Here is a 14480-nt window from a genome sequence, read left to right as displayed (position 1 = left end):
AAACTGTTTCATGTTCCATAATTCCTGACATGAACTCATCTCAAGCGGGGCTTACCTGAGGATCCTGCACTGAGTATATGTCCCTCCAAAGAAGTTCTGCATTCTGCCAGGTATTACCAGCCCAGTACTCCACTCTTTACCTTCTTAAACATTACTTACTCGGCATGGGGATTTCTAGACTATATAAATAGGGCAAATTTATTTATTTATTTATTTTTATTATTATTATTTTTTAAAGATTTTATTTATTTATTTGAGAGAGAGAGAGAATAAGTAGGCAGAGGGAGAGGGAGAAACAGGCTCCCCGCCGAGCAGGGAGCCTGATGCGGGGCTCGATCCCAGGACCCCGGGATCATGACCTGAGCCGAAGGCAGCCGCTTAACCGACTGAGCCACCCAGGTGCCCCTAAATAGGGTAAATTTAGACCCCAAATCTGTGTGAGGGGTAGACCTATGGTTACAACTTCTTAAGGGAAACATTTTTCCTTCTCTGACCCACAGCCCAGTAGGACATGCACAAGCTTCCCTATCATCTATCTGTATTAAAAAGTAGTATTTTTTTTGTCTACTTTTTCAATGAAATTCTAGGACTTCCCAGGTGGGGCTGGGGGCCAGAGAGCTCAGCTGCAATCCCCAACTTGAGAGGGCCCAAAATCTTATCTTTTATCCCCATAAAGCTATCTCCTGTCCCAATGCGCAAACCCCTTAGTTACTGCAAGTAGTAACATATCCCAATACCCAGCAGCAGCTTAAGCTTTCTGCTCCAGTTTTTAAGTTCCTCTTCATTTTGGGCCTATGGATTTCCCCTAATCCCCTTGCAATCTTAGATGCTATACATCAAAAGAAATGTTTATTTTATTTCATCAAGTATTTTGGGGCATTTTGTAGAAGAAGGATTTTTAGATAATGTAATCTGCCAGACTGCTAGTAAAGGAAGCTATCTCTATATTTCTCTTTATACTTTCTAAATTTCTACAAAGCCAAATTATCAAAATAGTGTTAACACCTAGGAGTAAAAATTGTAGAATGATACTTTTCTTTAGGTCAAGAGCAAACCCCTGGCTCTCATTTGTATTTTTAAGTTTTTCTATATCAAATGCCTATTATAAGACTAATAAGAAAAGCAATGTTCAAAACTCTAAATGAAATAACAAAAGTCACTGGAAGAGGTGCCAAAATAATAGTTTTTTATTAAAGATAATTAATATAGAAAAATAGCTTGGTTATTCTTACCTCTGAATTAATAACTTTAATCAGGAAGAAAATGTGATATACCGTCTTGGTTAAGAGAGAAAGTTGCCGACATCTTTCTAGGTACACTTGTATAGATGGTTCTACTCTTTGCTGTAATTTACTCCAAAAGAGAGTGAGTTCCCTAAAAAAAATGTATAAAAAATAAGCTGGAGTCATAATATAATAATCATGGACTATGTTGGTCCAGTCATTACATTTGAAATTAAAACTGGTTTTAGATTCCAATTTTACACATGGAAATTAAATTTAAATTAGATACAAAATACAAAATATTTCTCAATTTTTTAGAGACTAAATAAAATCAGATTTTGATTTATCATTCTTTTAATATTTTTCAATGTCAGAGAGAAGCACTGCCTGTTACTAGTAAAGCACCTCTCATTTAAACAAGTTATACGAACAGTAATTGAGCCGCATTTGAAATTTATGTAATAAAGTACAAAATGTGTTTGTGTATATATAAAATGCATATATAGATCAATGGCATATTTTTAAAAGCATTTAATTTTATCTTCTACCTGAAACTGAAAACTGACCAATTGGTCAATTAAATTTAAAATTATTATTAGATGAATGTTAACAATCAATGACGACACAGAACTCAAAAGTAACAACTAATTTCTGTCCAATTGGTGAAATAATAAGACACTTTGAAAAATGAACTTTGAAATTTATTTCAAATACAATTAGAATCTATTTTTCACAGAAAATAATCCTACTGAAATGATGAATTTTCCTCCCTTTTACCTATCGTCCTATTTCTCTTCTGTCCTCCGTGGTTAATTTCCACAAAAATCTTCTTCCTTGCTGCAACTTTTTTCATCAAGTATTCTCCTCAGTACAGGCCTTTCCTATTATTATTTCCTCAGTTTGCACTCCTAGGAACTCTGCCCTTTCACCACCCACTTGAGTAACTTGCTCATTTACTGGATTTTAACCTATATATTGAGGACTTCAAAATCTGTCTCTCCAGTCTTGACCACTTTCACCTCTCTAGTTCTTTATAAGACTTCTCCACTTTGATCTCTTCTGAAACCTGAAACTTAATATATGAAAAAGATGATTAACATTCTTTCCAGTTCACCATCTTTGTAATTTAATGCATCATTATCAATGACCCTATTAAGTCTCTGCTTTCTATTATCCTAAAGACTGTTACCTTCAACATTTTTTCAACCCATCCTACATCCATAAGGAAGCCTTCATAACTTCCCAGCTGGACTGTTAACTAGTTTTCTAGTTGACTTTTCTAGCTTAACTCTGTCCTCACTGTTCAGACCCCAATCCATTCTCAAGTACTTGTATTACACAGCATTTCTTAAACATAATTTTTTTTGCCCTCCTACTTAAGAGCTTATAATAGATTGCCTTTGATGATATGAAATCCAGACTTTGATGACTTTTTTAAAGCAGTGTGAGAGTTAAATTTTTAGTCACTACTAATATTTATGTTACATGGAAAATCTACTTCTCCTCAGTAAATGCATGTTTTTTATTCTCCCTTCAGAATCTTTCTACCCACCTTTTGTATCAATCCTCTGTGTACTGCATATATGATTTTCCCTTCACAACAAAACTCGTAACTGCTCAGAAAACCTTTATAATTGTGAACTTTATTCTTCTTTAATTACACATTTAGTTTGCCTGTCCCATATTCATGGGATTTGTATGTCATATGTCATTTGGTAAAAATTCTTAAATGTCAGAATGTTGTAAACTAAATTTTGTGTTTCCAATATTACCAACAAAACACTGAAGACTAATAACACTGTTCACTGACCAGATAAATTGCCAGTTTTAGCTAACACATTAATTTAAGACAGGTGATCTTAAGATTTTTTGAGTCACTTGAAGTCAACATCTCTATTAGTTATATGTTCCCAAAAGAATGTAACAGGCTTTGCACACTTGAAAATGTACCATATAAAGAAATGTGCACTCAAGAAGTTAGTGAAATAGAATGATATCTCACAGATGGAAAATAAACTGTATTTCCATACATGAATGACTAAGCTAGTTATGTAGTTAAAAGTATGTAAAATGCAGAGGAAAAAAATATACACATTCAATCACAGATGGCTTACATATCTGAAAAAATTGTGGCATTAGACAAAATAAACCTTTCTTTCATCTTCTAACATCTAAAAATTTCCTGATCATTATTATTCATTATACAATCATTACTGGTATACTAAGGAGTTGTCCTTAATATAAAAAAATTTTGAAGTTATAATATGAACTACTTGATAATCAGTTTATACAGCATGTAGTAACTGAAAATAAGCTTTTTGTTTTGGTAAGATTTTAAAGGATTAAAAAATACGTCCTTAAGCTCTCTGAATTCTCACAACCTATCTTGTATTCTTATTTAACAACTTTTCTTTACAAAATAAAACCAACTCACCAAGCACAGTACATATCTCCTTGTTGGAGCTGACGTGATAAAAATGCAGTACATAAGACAAGAGCACTTTTTTCATCACCCTCAGATTCTAAGTTACAAATCATTTCTAGTGCATCTTTGCAATCAACTTCTGAAATCTACAGAAAAAAGGATATAGAAAACATGCCATAAAATGGTTTTATTATTAGGATATACAGTAATATACTTTAGAATCTTCACTAGATATTTACAGATCATTTTTATCAGTAAAACCTCACTGACTCATATACTATCAATTCATAGTTTGTCATTACTGGGCTGCAGGTAAAGAAATAATCTTTCTTCAAGTCAGAGAACCAACTATTTTCATGAACTTTACAAATATTTACTTATTTGCAATGACTAATTCTAAGTACCCTCTACCCATTAATCAGTTCTATGATACTGAAAAAGAAAAGCTGTAATTTTCCCTCTTTTATCTGGTAATTTAAAAATCATTAGCATCAGCAGAAAGGCAAAGAAAGGTCTACTGGATATAGACTAATAAAGTGTCTATTCATCTGAGGGGAAAAAAATATACTATGAAACATTTTATGTAGTTATACCACCTTTAAGTTAAGCTCACCTCAGTGTTCTATAAATCTCCATTATTTTTCTTTTCATATAAATTCATTCCATCTCAAAGCCTGTCAACAGTCATGCATGCATAAGTATAACCTAGATGAAGGCAACTTCTTCATTTAATTATACATGTATATCTACTGCTTATTTTTTGAGATATTAAAATTTACTCCCACATTACAATCATTTAATACATAAACAGATCTCTATAAGCATTTGCTGTGAGACAAGGATATAGCAAACAGCATACAACCACAAATCACTGGCGTTCCACAAAAAGATTAATTCCAACATGGTATAAATGACAAATGGGGAAAAAAATTGAAGACCAATACAGACCACTGGCACCCATGTACCACAGAGATAACCATGCCCCTCCTTGTTGATCTTCTGTCTCTCCTGATCAACTTTTGAGTACAGGAAAAGTGTATGTGTGTGTGTGTAAAATGTAAAGTGTTTAGGATGAACAAGTGACTAAATGAGGATAATCTTTCAGGAGGATAAAGGTTGCATGAGGATAGATTCAGAGGTTCCATTTCATACATTAAGTTGGGCTAGAAAACTCTGAAGACCCAACTCTGAGTCTGTGTATTTAACAACAATGATTTCTTACAGGAATCATGAAGTTAGTGGCAGAGTTAAGACTGAAACCTAAGTCTTGGAATTCCCCGGTGCAGTGCTCTTTCCATTACTCCTCCATCTGACTCTTTCTAACAAATCTTTAAGAGACCCCACTCAAACAAATAAAAAAAAGGGCTGAACAATATATAATCATACAATTAAATATTTTCAAATACCTACATTAAGTGCATTATCAGACATATTTTATTATTTAATCATATATTTCCTACTAGGTAGGTATTATCATTAACATTTTATACACAATGAATGTGGGGTTCAAAGAAATTATGTAATTTGACCAAGTTGCAACAGTTAATTAAGTGGTAGAGCTACAAATCAAATTTTGTCTGACATTAAACATGCTCTTTCAATTTCATCACATTATCTTTTATTACAAGCTGTGTTAACTTTAAACAATTACCCTGATACACACATGTAGACAAATGTTAGAAGTCAACCCAGAAGTTTTATTTTTTCATGTTAATAATAACAATATAGCAGCTACTATTTATTATTAGTGCCAGCTTCTTCAGAAATAGCATTGCTAACCATATAGCTTGCCTGGTAGATACTACTACTAACTTTTTAGAAATAAGGTTCAAAGAGTTTAAGTTAACTTGCTCAAAGTCACATGCTTACTTAATTAGTGGCAATCAAGATTTTAACCCAGGTGCAGCTTCAAAGTCTGTGCTCTTTCCAGAATTCCCCATGCATAAGCATATTGAGGCCCTTTATTGCTAAATACTGATTTTTTTTCATGTTCAGGTTTAATAAAAAATCTTATATCCTGAAAGTCTGATTTGTTTTGAATCTGATCTTTTGTTGTTGTTCTTCTAAAACCTAAGCCACTCTTCTTGAATGCTCAAATGATGCAAAATGCGTACATTATATATAAGAAAACTTATTTTCCCAATGATATTACCTACATTATTAGCTTACACTTAATAATGAGAAATATGTATTTGTATGTAAAATAGCCTCAATATATTTATTTCACATATATACAAAATATCAAGTGAAACATCTGCCATATTCAGTAATACAGAAAACCTCACTTTTTATAGGTATACTAGGAAAACAATTTTTAGTGTGTACTTCATAGCTTTCATTTCCCTGGTTTGCCACTAGATGGTTCTCTTGAAAAAATAGGACACTAAGGAGAATGGCAGAGAAAATGAAACCATATTTAAACCAATGGATACTTGAATTCAAACCATGAAAGTGAAATACAAATCAAATATAGCTATCAATGAACAAGAATTTTTTTTAAATCCAAGGCAGCATAAAGTAGGAATTACCAGTATATACCTAAATAATGACTATATATTATAGACATCTTTTCTCTATTGCTTTGAAAAATGAGCAAAAATTTAAACACCAGAAAATCTGGAACTGTGAAATAAATTCTCAAAGTCAGAATGATCTGTTCGTTAAAACAACATTAAAGACATATTATGCTAACTCCCTCTGTAAAACAGAAAAATCATTTCAAGAATGTGAATAATGATTTTTATGTCTTCATATGGCTCGTTATACCAGGTATTCAAAAAATACAGAACACTTCATCAATATTCTATATACAATTGCCAAGTGTACTTTTAAAATGTATTGGCTCTTGGGCGCCTGGGTGGCTCAGTTGGTTGGGCGACTGCCTTCGGCTCAGGTCATGATCCTGGAGTCCCAGGATCGAGTCCCGCATCGGGCTCCTTGCTCAGCGGGGAGTCTGCTTCTCCCTCTGACCCTCCCTATGCTCTCTCATGCTCTCTCTATCTCATTCTCTCTCTCAAATAAATAAATAAAATCTTTAAAAAAAAAATGTATTGGCTCTAATCACATTTTAAGAAGTCTTGCTGATATTATCAACATAAAATTGCTTTCCAACTAAAAAAGAACTTAGAGGGCACCTGTGTGGCTCAATTGGTTGAGCGTTGGACTCCTGGTTTCGACTCAGGTCATGATCTCATGGGTCTTGGGATTGAGCCCCTGCCCCTCCCCGCCCCGCCCACTCTGTCATGCTTGGGCTCCGTGGAGAGTCTGCTTGAAAGATTCTCTCCTTCTGCCCCTCCTCCCACTAGCTCTCTCTCTAAAATACATAAATCAATCTTAAAAAAAGAAAACAGAACCTTAATGGTAACCCTATCATACTAAGAAAACATAAAATCAAATCATGAGCTACTGTTTTTTAACTCTCAGGCTAGCAAAAATTTAAAAGACAATCTCCAATGTTAGGAAAGAGGAAATTTCATATACTGTTTATGGGAGTATAAACTGGCATAATCTTTTTTGGATGATAGTATGGCTCTATCTATTAATTTAAAATGTGTACACTCCTTCATCCAGCAATTCTGCTTTCAGAAATCTGTCCTACTAGTGTACCTCTGACAAGAATGAAAGGATGTATATATAAGGAAACCGTTTAAATGTCCCCCAGTCTGACTAAAAATATTACAAATCCGAACTATGGAATTATGAAGCCATGAGAAAGAATGAGGTTGATTTATAAATGAACAATATGGAAAGATGTCCATAATAAATGGGGAAAAAGTGACCAGCAGGTCAGGGTGTGCATATATATGCTCGAAGCATATTAAAAAAATACATGTATGTGCATAGAAAAATATGAGAAAGGTTACATATCAAATTTCAAACTGAATGATTACTTGGGGGAGTATTAAATGGGTAAGGGATGGTTAGAGAGAGAGGATTTTACTTTTTAAAGAAATTCTATGTTGGGCGCCTGGGTGGCTCAGTTGGTTAAGCGACTGCCTTCGGCTCAGGTCATGATCCTGGAGTCCCTGGATCGAGTCCCGCATTGGGCTCCCTGCTCAGCAGGGAGTCTGCCACTCTCTCTGACCCTCCCCCCTTCTCATGCTCTCTATCTCATTCTCTCTCTCAAATAAATAAATAAAATCTTTAAAAAAAAAAATTCTATGTTTATTTTAATGACAAAACCAATAGAAATACTGGCTCTAAATAGATCCAAAATACTAAAACACTGCTCACTTTGTTTTATACCTATACCAAGAATACAGGCCAAGCTATTCCTTCCAGAGAAGCCAGATAAACACTCCTCTCTCAGCCCCATTCCTTGGCCATCTACCAGGGCTAGCTGCTATTTCTATTACAGTGAAAGGATCCTGGGAAAATCCTAGTAGATTCCTTGTCTACTGGCTCCCCTGGACAAGGATTTCCTCAAAAGGATCACAGAATCCAGGCCATGGCTGACTCTTTCCAATATCTCTTCCTACCATACACCAAGGAATGGGTAAAAAAGTCAAATGCTTATAAGAACCAGACAGGTAAAAGCAAATGAATGTGTGAGAGACAGCATACCTCTTCTGAAGAGGGCAGTATCTTTGGGCAATTGTTCCAAACAAAGTGACTACCTTCCCCTGGGGCAGAAATAATACAGGCCTTGGTGACAGCCAATCTTAACCCACTTCACATGGAACAATGAAGAAAAAGTTTCTATATATTTTTAATAGGAACATAAAAGAGTAACCAAACAATTTCTAAGCAAAAGAAGACTTTTAACAAGGAATGTGTAGACTTATACATATCCTGTCCTGTTCTGCACTTTATGATCTAGTGTTGTTTCTGGGATAGGGTACAGAGACTTCGGTGAACTCTGCTTAAAAACATGGAATGCCTTACTTCTGCTTACTTAATATAAGAAGGAAAAAAAATCACTTTATATGACATCAGAGATACCTGGGGCCCTCACACAGAATTTTCCTGAGGATCTCCCAGAGCAAGCTAGGCTGCTGCTACTCAACTCTGAAAAATTAAACCAAAAGGGAACTTAGGTTCAGTACTGCAAGATCTTCTGATTATTCAAGAGAGTTAGAAATACAGATTTTTCCTGGGGATTACAAATTCATAGTCTTCAACTTCAAACAGGGACTTCGCCTAATGACCCTATGTTTAGATAGTTTCCTATTAGAAGCTAAGCTGCTTTAGGCCAAGACTTATGCCTTAACTCACATTTAACCCCCCAGTGCTTAGACAGCACACATCACTGACTTAATAAAAATTTGATGAAGGGAGGATAGATGAATGGACAGACTGACATAAGGGCAAGGAATGAACTGATAATGAAAGCTTTACTATGGAGCTGAAAAATAACAGGTAGCAGCAACACAATAATTTAAGAATTTTAGAAAAACTGTTAAACACATTTCAAAAGCTATCTCAAGAAACTTTATATGTCTGTCAATTAACTGTCTACATAGCTATTCTGAACTAATAAGAAAACTTCAATCTTTATATGTCTAAACTAATGATGTAATTTCCTAGGCTACAGCCCTGAGCTCTATTCTATTCAGCCTAAGAATCGCCAGACATCACTCTTCCCAGTACTCTCATTATCCTCACCATCCACAACAACCTTATTTCTAATCTTGGTCCAAGCCTACCATCTCCCTCTTCATTTTCTTAAAAACAAAAACAAAAACAAAAACATACAATTACCACTATAATTACAAACTCTAACCTCATGTGGGCATTCAGCTTTTTGTCTGAGGCTATCCTTCTTCCAGACTGATTACAGTATCTGTCTACTCAGCTGATCATGCAAGCTCTCTTAATTGTCTTGGTTTGTATCTCAACTCTTCCTGTTACACATCTTTAAGTGTGTCCTTCAGTCATTTTCTTCTCCTCTCTCTATTGCTCTGGGGTTGAAGGATACTTATATTAGAGATACAAGACAACTGTGTGCATTAAATGCTCAATCAAAACTGTTCAACACATTATAGTTTTCTTTATCTAAATTATTTAAATACATATTCCCTGTTTCTTGATCAACAACTTTTAATTTTCCTACCCTGTCTCCAACTTCATTTTGGAATTACGAGTCCTCCAAAATGCAAATTCCCATTTGGACCATGACTCTATCTCAGAATTCTGTAGTATAAAACAAATACATGAATACTATGCTTTATGCCAAACCAGAAGTAAAAAAATCATGTCTCACAAAAAATAAAGTTTTACATTAAATATGCAAATAAAAATTTGATCTTAATATATATATATAGATACCAGCTATATATATATGACTTCTCCCTAGGAATACATTCTGTTTTTGAATACGCTAGGTGTGTGTGTGTGTATAAAACAGAGAACATATTTTTAGGAGGAAGTCACATAAATTCTATAGTTACTTAAATTAGCCAGTTAGATTTACAAGTATCTTGAAGTTAGGTAAAACTGAAGTTAAGGTCCAATTGCTAACAAATAAAAACACCCTACTAAATTGTTAAGCCACCTCCATCTTCCCATAATTTAACCACAGCAGTAAAAAGGTTCAATTTTAAAAAGAAGCTAGGTGAAATCAGTTTACATATAACTCTGAAAGCTGCTTAGAATCACTACCCCAAAGCATACTAAAATTTAAGACTGACAACAGTCCCTCACTTTCTAAGAGAAGTCAAAGACATTCTAATCTAATTGAAAATTAACTTCTTCACTTTTAAAAATACTCACTTTTAAAAGTAATTACTAACAAAAGAAAACATACTCACCTCTTCGATTAACTTTTCATTTGGTGATGATGTACAAAGACAAACAAGGTAAGTTTGCTTAAAACTACCTTTTGTACCAATCTCTGGATGGTCAGAACACAGCTTTGCTAGAGCAGTTGCTTGACTTAACTGATTGGTTTTGATTAGATGTTTAATTCTCATATCCAACAAGATGGGACCCTCAAAAGCTAAAAATTCATTCACTTTAAAAAACAAGACAAAATAGATTATTAACATTTGGTAATAATTCATTTGCAATACAAATACTTAGAAGGAATATCTTTTTTAAAGCACAGGAACTAATACTCTTTTTTTTGCTTTGCAATTTTCTATTACTGTCATGCCACTATAAAATACCTGACTTCATAAGCAAAAGGAAATTATATTGCTAACTTTTAAAAGTTGCATTAAATATTTTTACCCCTGACAGTACCATTTAGAATGAGGTAAATTAACTTCTTTATGACAAAAATAATTTTGCATCGAATTCTAATAATCCAAGCTATTAAAATTACACTAAATTCTTTTCCCCATAGCATTTATTCTTGAATATCAGAAGTTAGCATCCCTGGAAATCTGCAGTGCTGGGACATTACACACTTATACTGGTAACCACTGGATATTCTAGAAGATGAGATTCAACTAAAATTGAGTTCAGTACTGATGATGTATTTTTTATTTTACAAAGGCGAAGTCTACTTTGTTTTAATAGATGTTTTAGAACAAATTAAACATCTACAGAAAAATAAATAAGGGGGAGGGGAGTCTACTGAAACTTCTGTAGGTTTGTAATTTTTAAAACATCAACCGATAAACCTCAACATTTGCTTAAGACCCACATACACATAATACATTTCTATTCTGTTCAAATCTTCAAACACTTGTTTGATCAACTACAAATAAAATTTATTTTTTTGTATTTGTGAAGGAGACTTTAAATTTTAACAAGTGCAAATTTAAACTCTTCCCTATTTTCCTTATCAGAATGAGAAAATCATGTTTAAAAATTTACTTGGTGATAGCTTGCCTGAAACCTTTGGAAGGCTTTTAATAATAGAATTTTAAATACTCTAAATAAAGCACACAATTCCTCTACTTATGAACAGACTGGAAGATATGTCTAGTAAGTAATTTGTGGGTTAAAAGATGGAGAATGAGAGATGTTCTTCCTTCTTTAGATATCTGCGACCCTCTAGGGCTTTTATTTTTTAGATCTACCTGCACTGCATCCCACTGTGAGAAGATTCTTCTACGAGACACTATAATCATGGCTCCTCAGTATTCAAACCATGAACATGTATGCATTTTAACACAGGATCCCAAATTCCATCCCTTTTTTGAAGTCTAGACCTTTGTACCTGCCACTCTCTATTCTATTCTACTCCCTGCCATGTTAAATCAAAAAGAATAAAGATTGAATACAGATAAATACTAACTCTGTGGTGCCTCTGACTAGATGTCTTACATATACAGGGTATTACTTTTCTTTTTTTAGTATCACATGATCCCACTTGGTCAATTATATTGCAAGTATCTTTTCACCGTTTAGTTTGCTGCCAAACCAAAATCAGGGAAGATTCTAAACGAAAACTTAAAAAAAAAAAGTTAAAGTTGCTCTCGCTATAAATAAATCATAGACTTAAAAAATAGCTTTAGTTTCCTAATACAATAATTCTCTCAAAAGAGCAAATCCAGCAATAAAAAGTCTGGGAATTACTTAAAATACTCCCACTAAAACTCATAATCAACAAATTCTGAGGATTATGGCAAAGAAATTATTTAAAGGTGGCAAGTATTTAACAAAACTGATAATACTGAATAGAATCTCAAATCGTCCCTAAAAATCTCAAATAGCAACATATAAATTAGAATGACAAACTGTGCAAAATAATTTCTGTGCTCATTCAATATATAGGAGAATATATGTTAATATCGTAAAATTTCAAAAACATAGATTTTTTTTTTTTTTTTTTTTAATGATGGGAAACCACTGCCACACTCAGGGCAAAACTGATTCCAAAGAAATATAGAATATTAGAGCAGAAGGGACTTTATAGATCATTTTCTGTAACTCCATCATTTGACAGATGAGTAAACTGAGGCTCACAGAAAGTAAATAACTTCCTAGGGTCATAAAGCCAGTTAATGACAGAACCAGGACCAGAATAATGGGTCTTTTGACTTCCAGCTTAATATAGTCGTGGGATGAGAAAGCCAAATTCACATTAAATGAGTCTACTTCTAATTAGAATGGCACTTTATAGCAGTAAAGAGCTGTGAAGTAGCATTAACTTTTAAAGGAAAATAATCATGTATTCTGAAAGCTCAGGATTCAAACGGATCAAGAGTAGATTACATTTTATTTATTTATTTTTTAAAGATTTTATTCATTTATTTGACAGAGAGAGACACAGCGAGAGAGGGAACACAAGCAGGGGGAGTGGGAGAGGGAGAAGCAGGCTTCCCGCGGAGCAGGACCTGAGCCGAAGGCAGATGCCTAACGACTGAGCCACCCAGGCGCCCCCATAGATTACATTTTAATACTCAACTCAGAACCTGCTAAATGCTTACTCTCCCTGGCCTTTTTCCATTTCTCCTGCACTGCTTTCCATTTCCCATTCCTTTAATATCTTTCTCTACTTCTCTCCAATCCAGAACATGCTTTTTCTTACAGTGTTATAATATCACATCAAAGACTACCTGTTTTAGGGCTTGCCAGACTTATGAAAAAAAGTTTTATATTTATTCTTGAGTAGCTAGTCACATCACATCTCATTCCCTACCCTGCTTTTCCCACATCCCATAAAAATAAAAATATCTTTAATTTTACTTGTGTGCAGCCTTTTAATCTATTTTCTCTGTATTTATGGACTTGAACAGAAAAGCAGGTTTTACCACAATCGAGCCTATCAAGAGAGCTGAACGACATAAAATGATAATGTAAATCAGTAATATTTAGCCAATTCAATTAAGAATGGCTGCTTCTCACAGAATATCACTTATATAATATTAAAAAATACAATTTCTATATTAAAGATAATTAACTTTAAATATATTACAATATATAAGTTGAATTTTTGTGATATATCATTATACAAACATTAAATGAGCATGTCCTATGCACCAAAGCTTAGACTAACAAGGTCCTGGATTTCCTTCAAAGTGGAGTCAACTTATTTACTGGGCATGTATTTCCATGGCCATATTTGCACACAATCTCCTCTGTAGCATCTCTGAACTAGCTATTTAGCAAGCATCTCAGACTCTGCATACAGAAATCTCTATACCACAATATGTATTATCTCAATTCACTTAGTCATGCTCAAGCCAGGAACCTAACAATGGCCTTATAAATGCTCTCTTGTGCCTTCTTCTCACCCACACATCCAATCCACCACTTAATTCTGTCACTTCTAATGCCTAAATACTCCATGCTATTCACTTTTCTCCATCTCTATTCCTGCCATTCATCCACTCCTCCCAGCCCTCATTAATCCATCAGACCACTTTGTAGCACTCTGCTAGTCTTCTGCATCCACTCTTAAACCATCACATCTTCTCCCAGCTTAAAACGCTCCAGTGCTTTCCCTTTGCCTTTAAAGAGTAAATTCTAGACTTTTCACCATGGCCTACCTGAATCTGCATCAACTATTCCTTTTTTAAAAATACAATTTGTATTTTCTCTTAAAAACAATTTAGCATGTGGGCAAGAAAAAAAAAGAAAGAAAGAAAAGGTATCCAAATTGGAAAGGAAGAAGTAAAATAATCTGACTACAAGATTACATGATCTTTATGAGGAATTCTTAATTGCAGGAAACAAACTGAGGGTTGCTGGAGTGGGGGGTGGGGTGGGAGGGATGGGGTGACTGGGTGATAGACACTGGGGAGGGTATATGCTCTGGTCAGCGCTGTGAATTGTGCAAGACTGTTGAATCTTAGATCTGTACCTCTGAAACAAATAATGCAATATATGTTAAGAAAAAAATAAAAGAAGAAGAAGAAGGTAGCGGGAGGGGAAGAATGAAGCGGGGGAAATCGGAGGGGTAGACGAACCATGAGAGACGATGGACTCTGAAAAACAAA

The 14480-nt window shown here is 34.3% G+C and overlaps 1 protein-coding gene across 4 annotated transcripts in view; it reads right to left on the bottom strand.

Moving 5' to 3' along the window:
* The window catches only part of ZNF292 (zinc finger protein 292), a 98924-nt gene that overhangs the window by 26034 nt on the left and 58410 nt on the right, over positions 1-14480 (bottom strand). For 3 of the 4 annotated variants that reach the window (XM_081828613.1, XM_081828614.1, XM_081828615.1), the window contains 3 exons: positions 10398-10600; positions 3658-3794; positions 1233-1374 (listed from right to left, as the gene is read on the bottom strand). In XM_081828613.1, the coding sequence (XP_081684739.1) occupies positions 1233-1374; positions 3658-3794; positions 10398-10600 (482 nt within the window). Of the gene's footprint in view, positions 1-1232; positions 1375-3657; positions 3795-4261; positions 4311-10397; positions 10601-14480 lie in introns of those variants that run through there. The other variant, XM_081828616.1, reaches the window with a different exon arrangement.

The sequence above is a fragment of the Leptonychotes weddellii genome, chromosome 8 (assembly GCF_054177405.1).
Source record: "Leptonychotes weddellii isolate Sample4059 chromosome 8, ASM5417740v2, whole genome shotgun sequence".
Classification (NCBI taxonomy): domain Eukaryota; kingdom Metazoa; phylum Chordata; class Mammalia; order Carnivora; family Phocidae; genus Leptonychotes; species Leptonychotes weddellii.
This window is presented reverse-complemented; position numbering and strand designations above follow the sequence as displayed.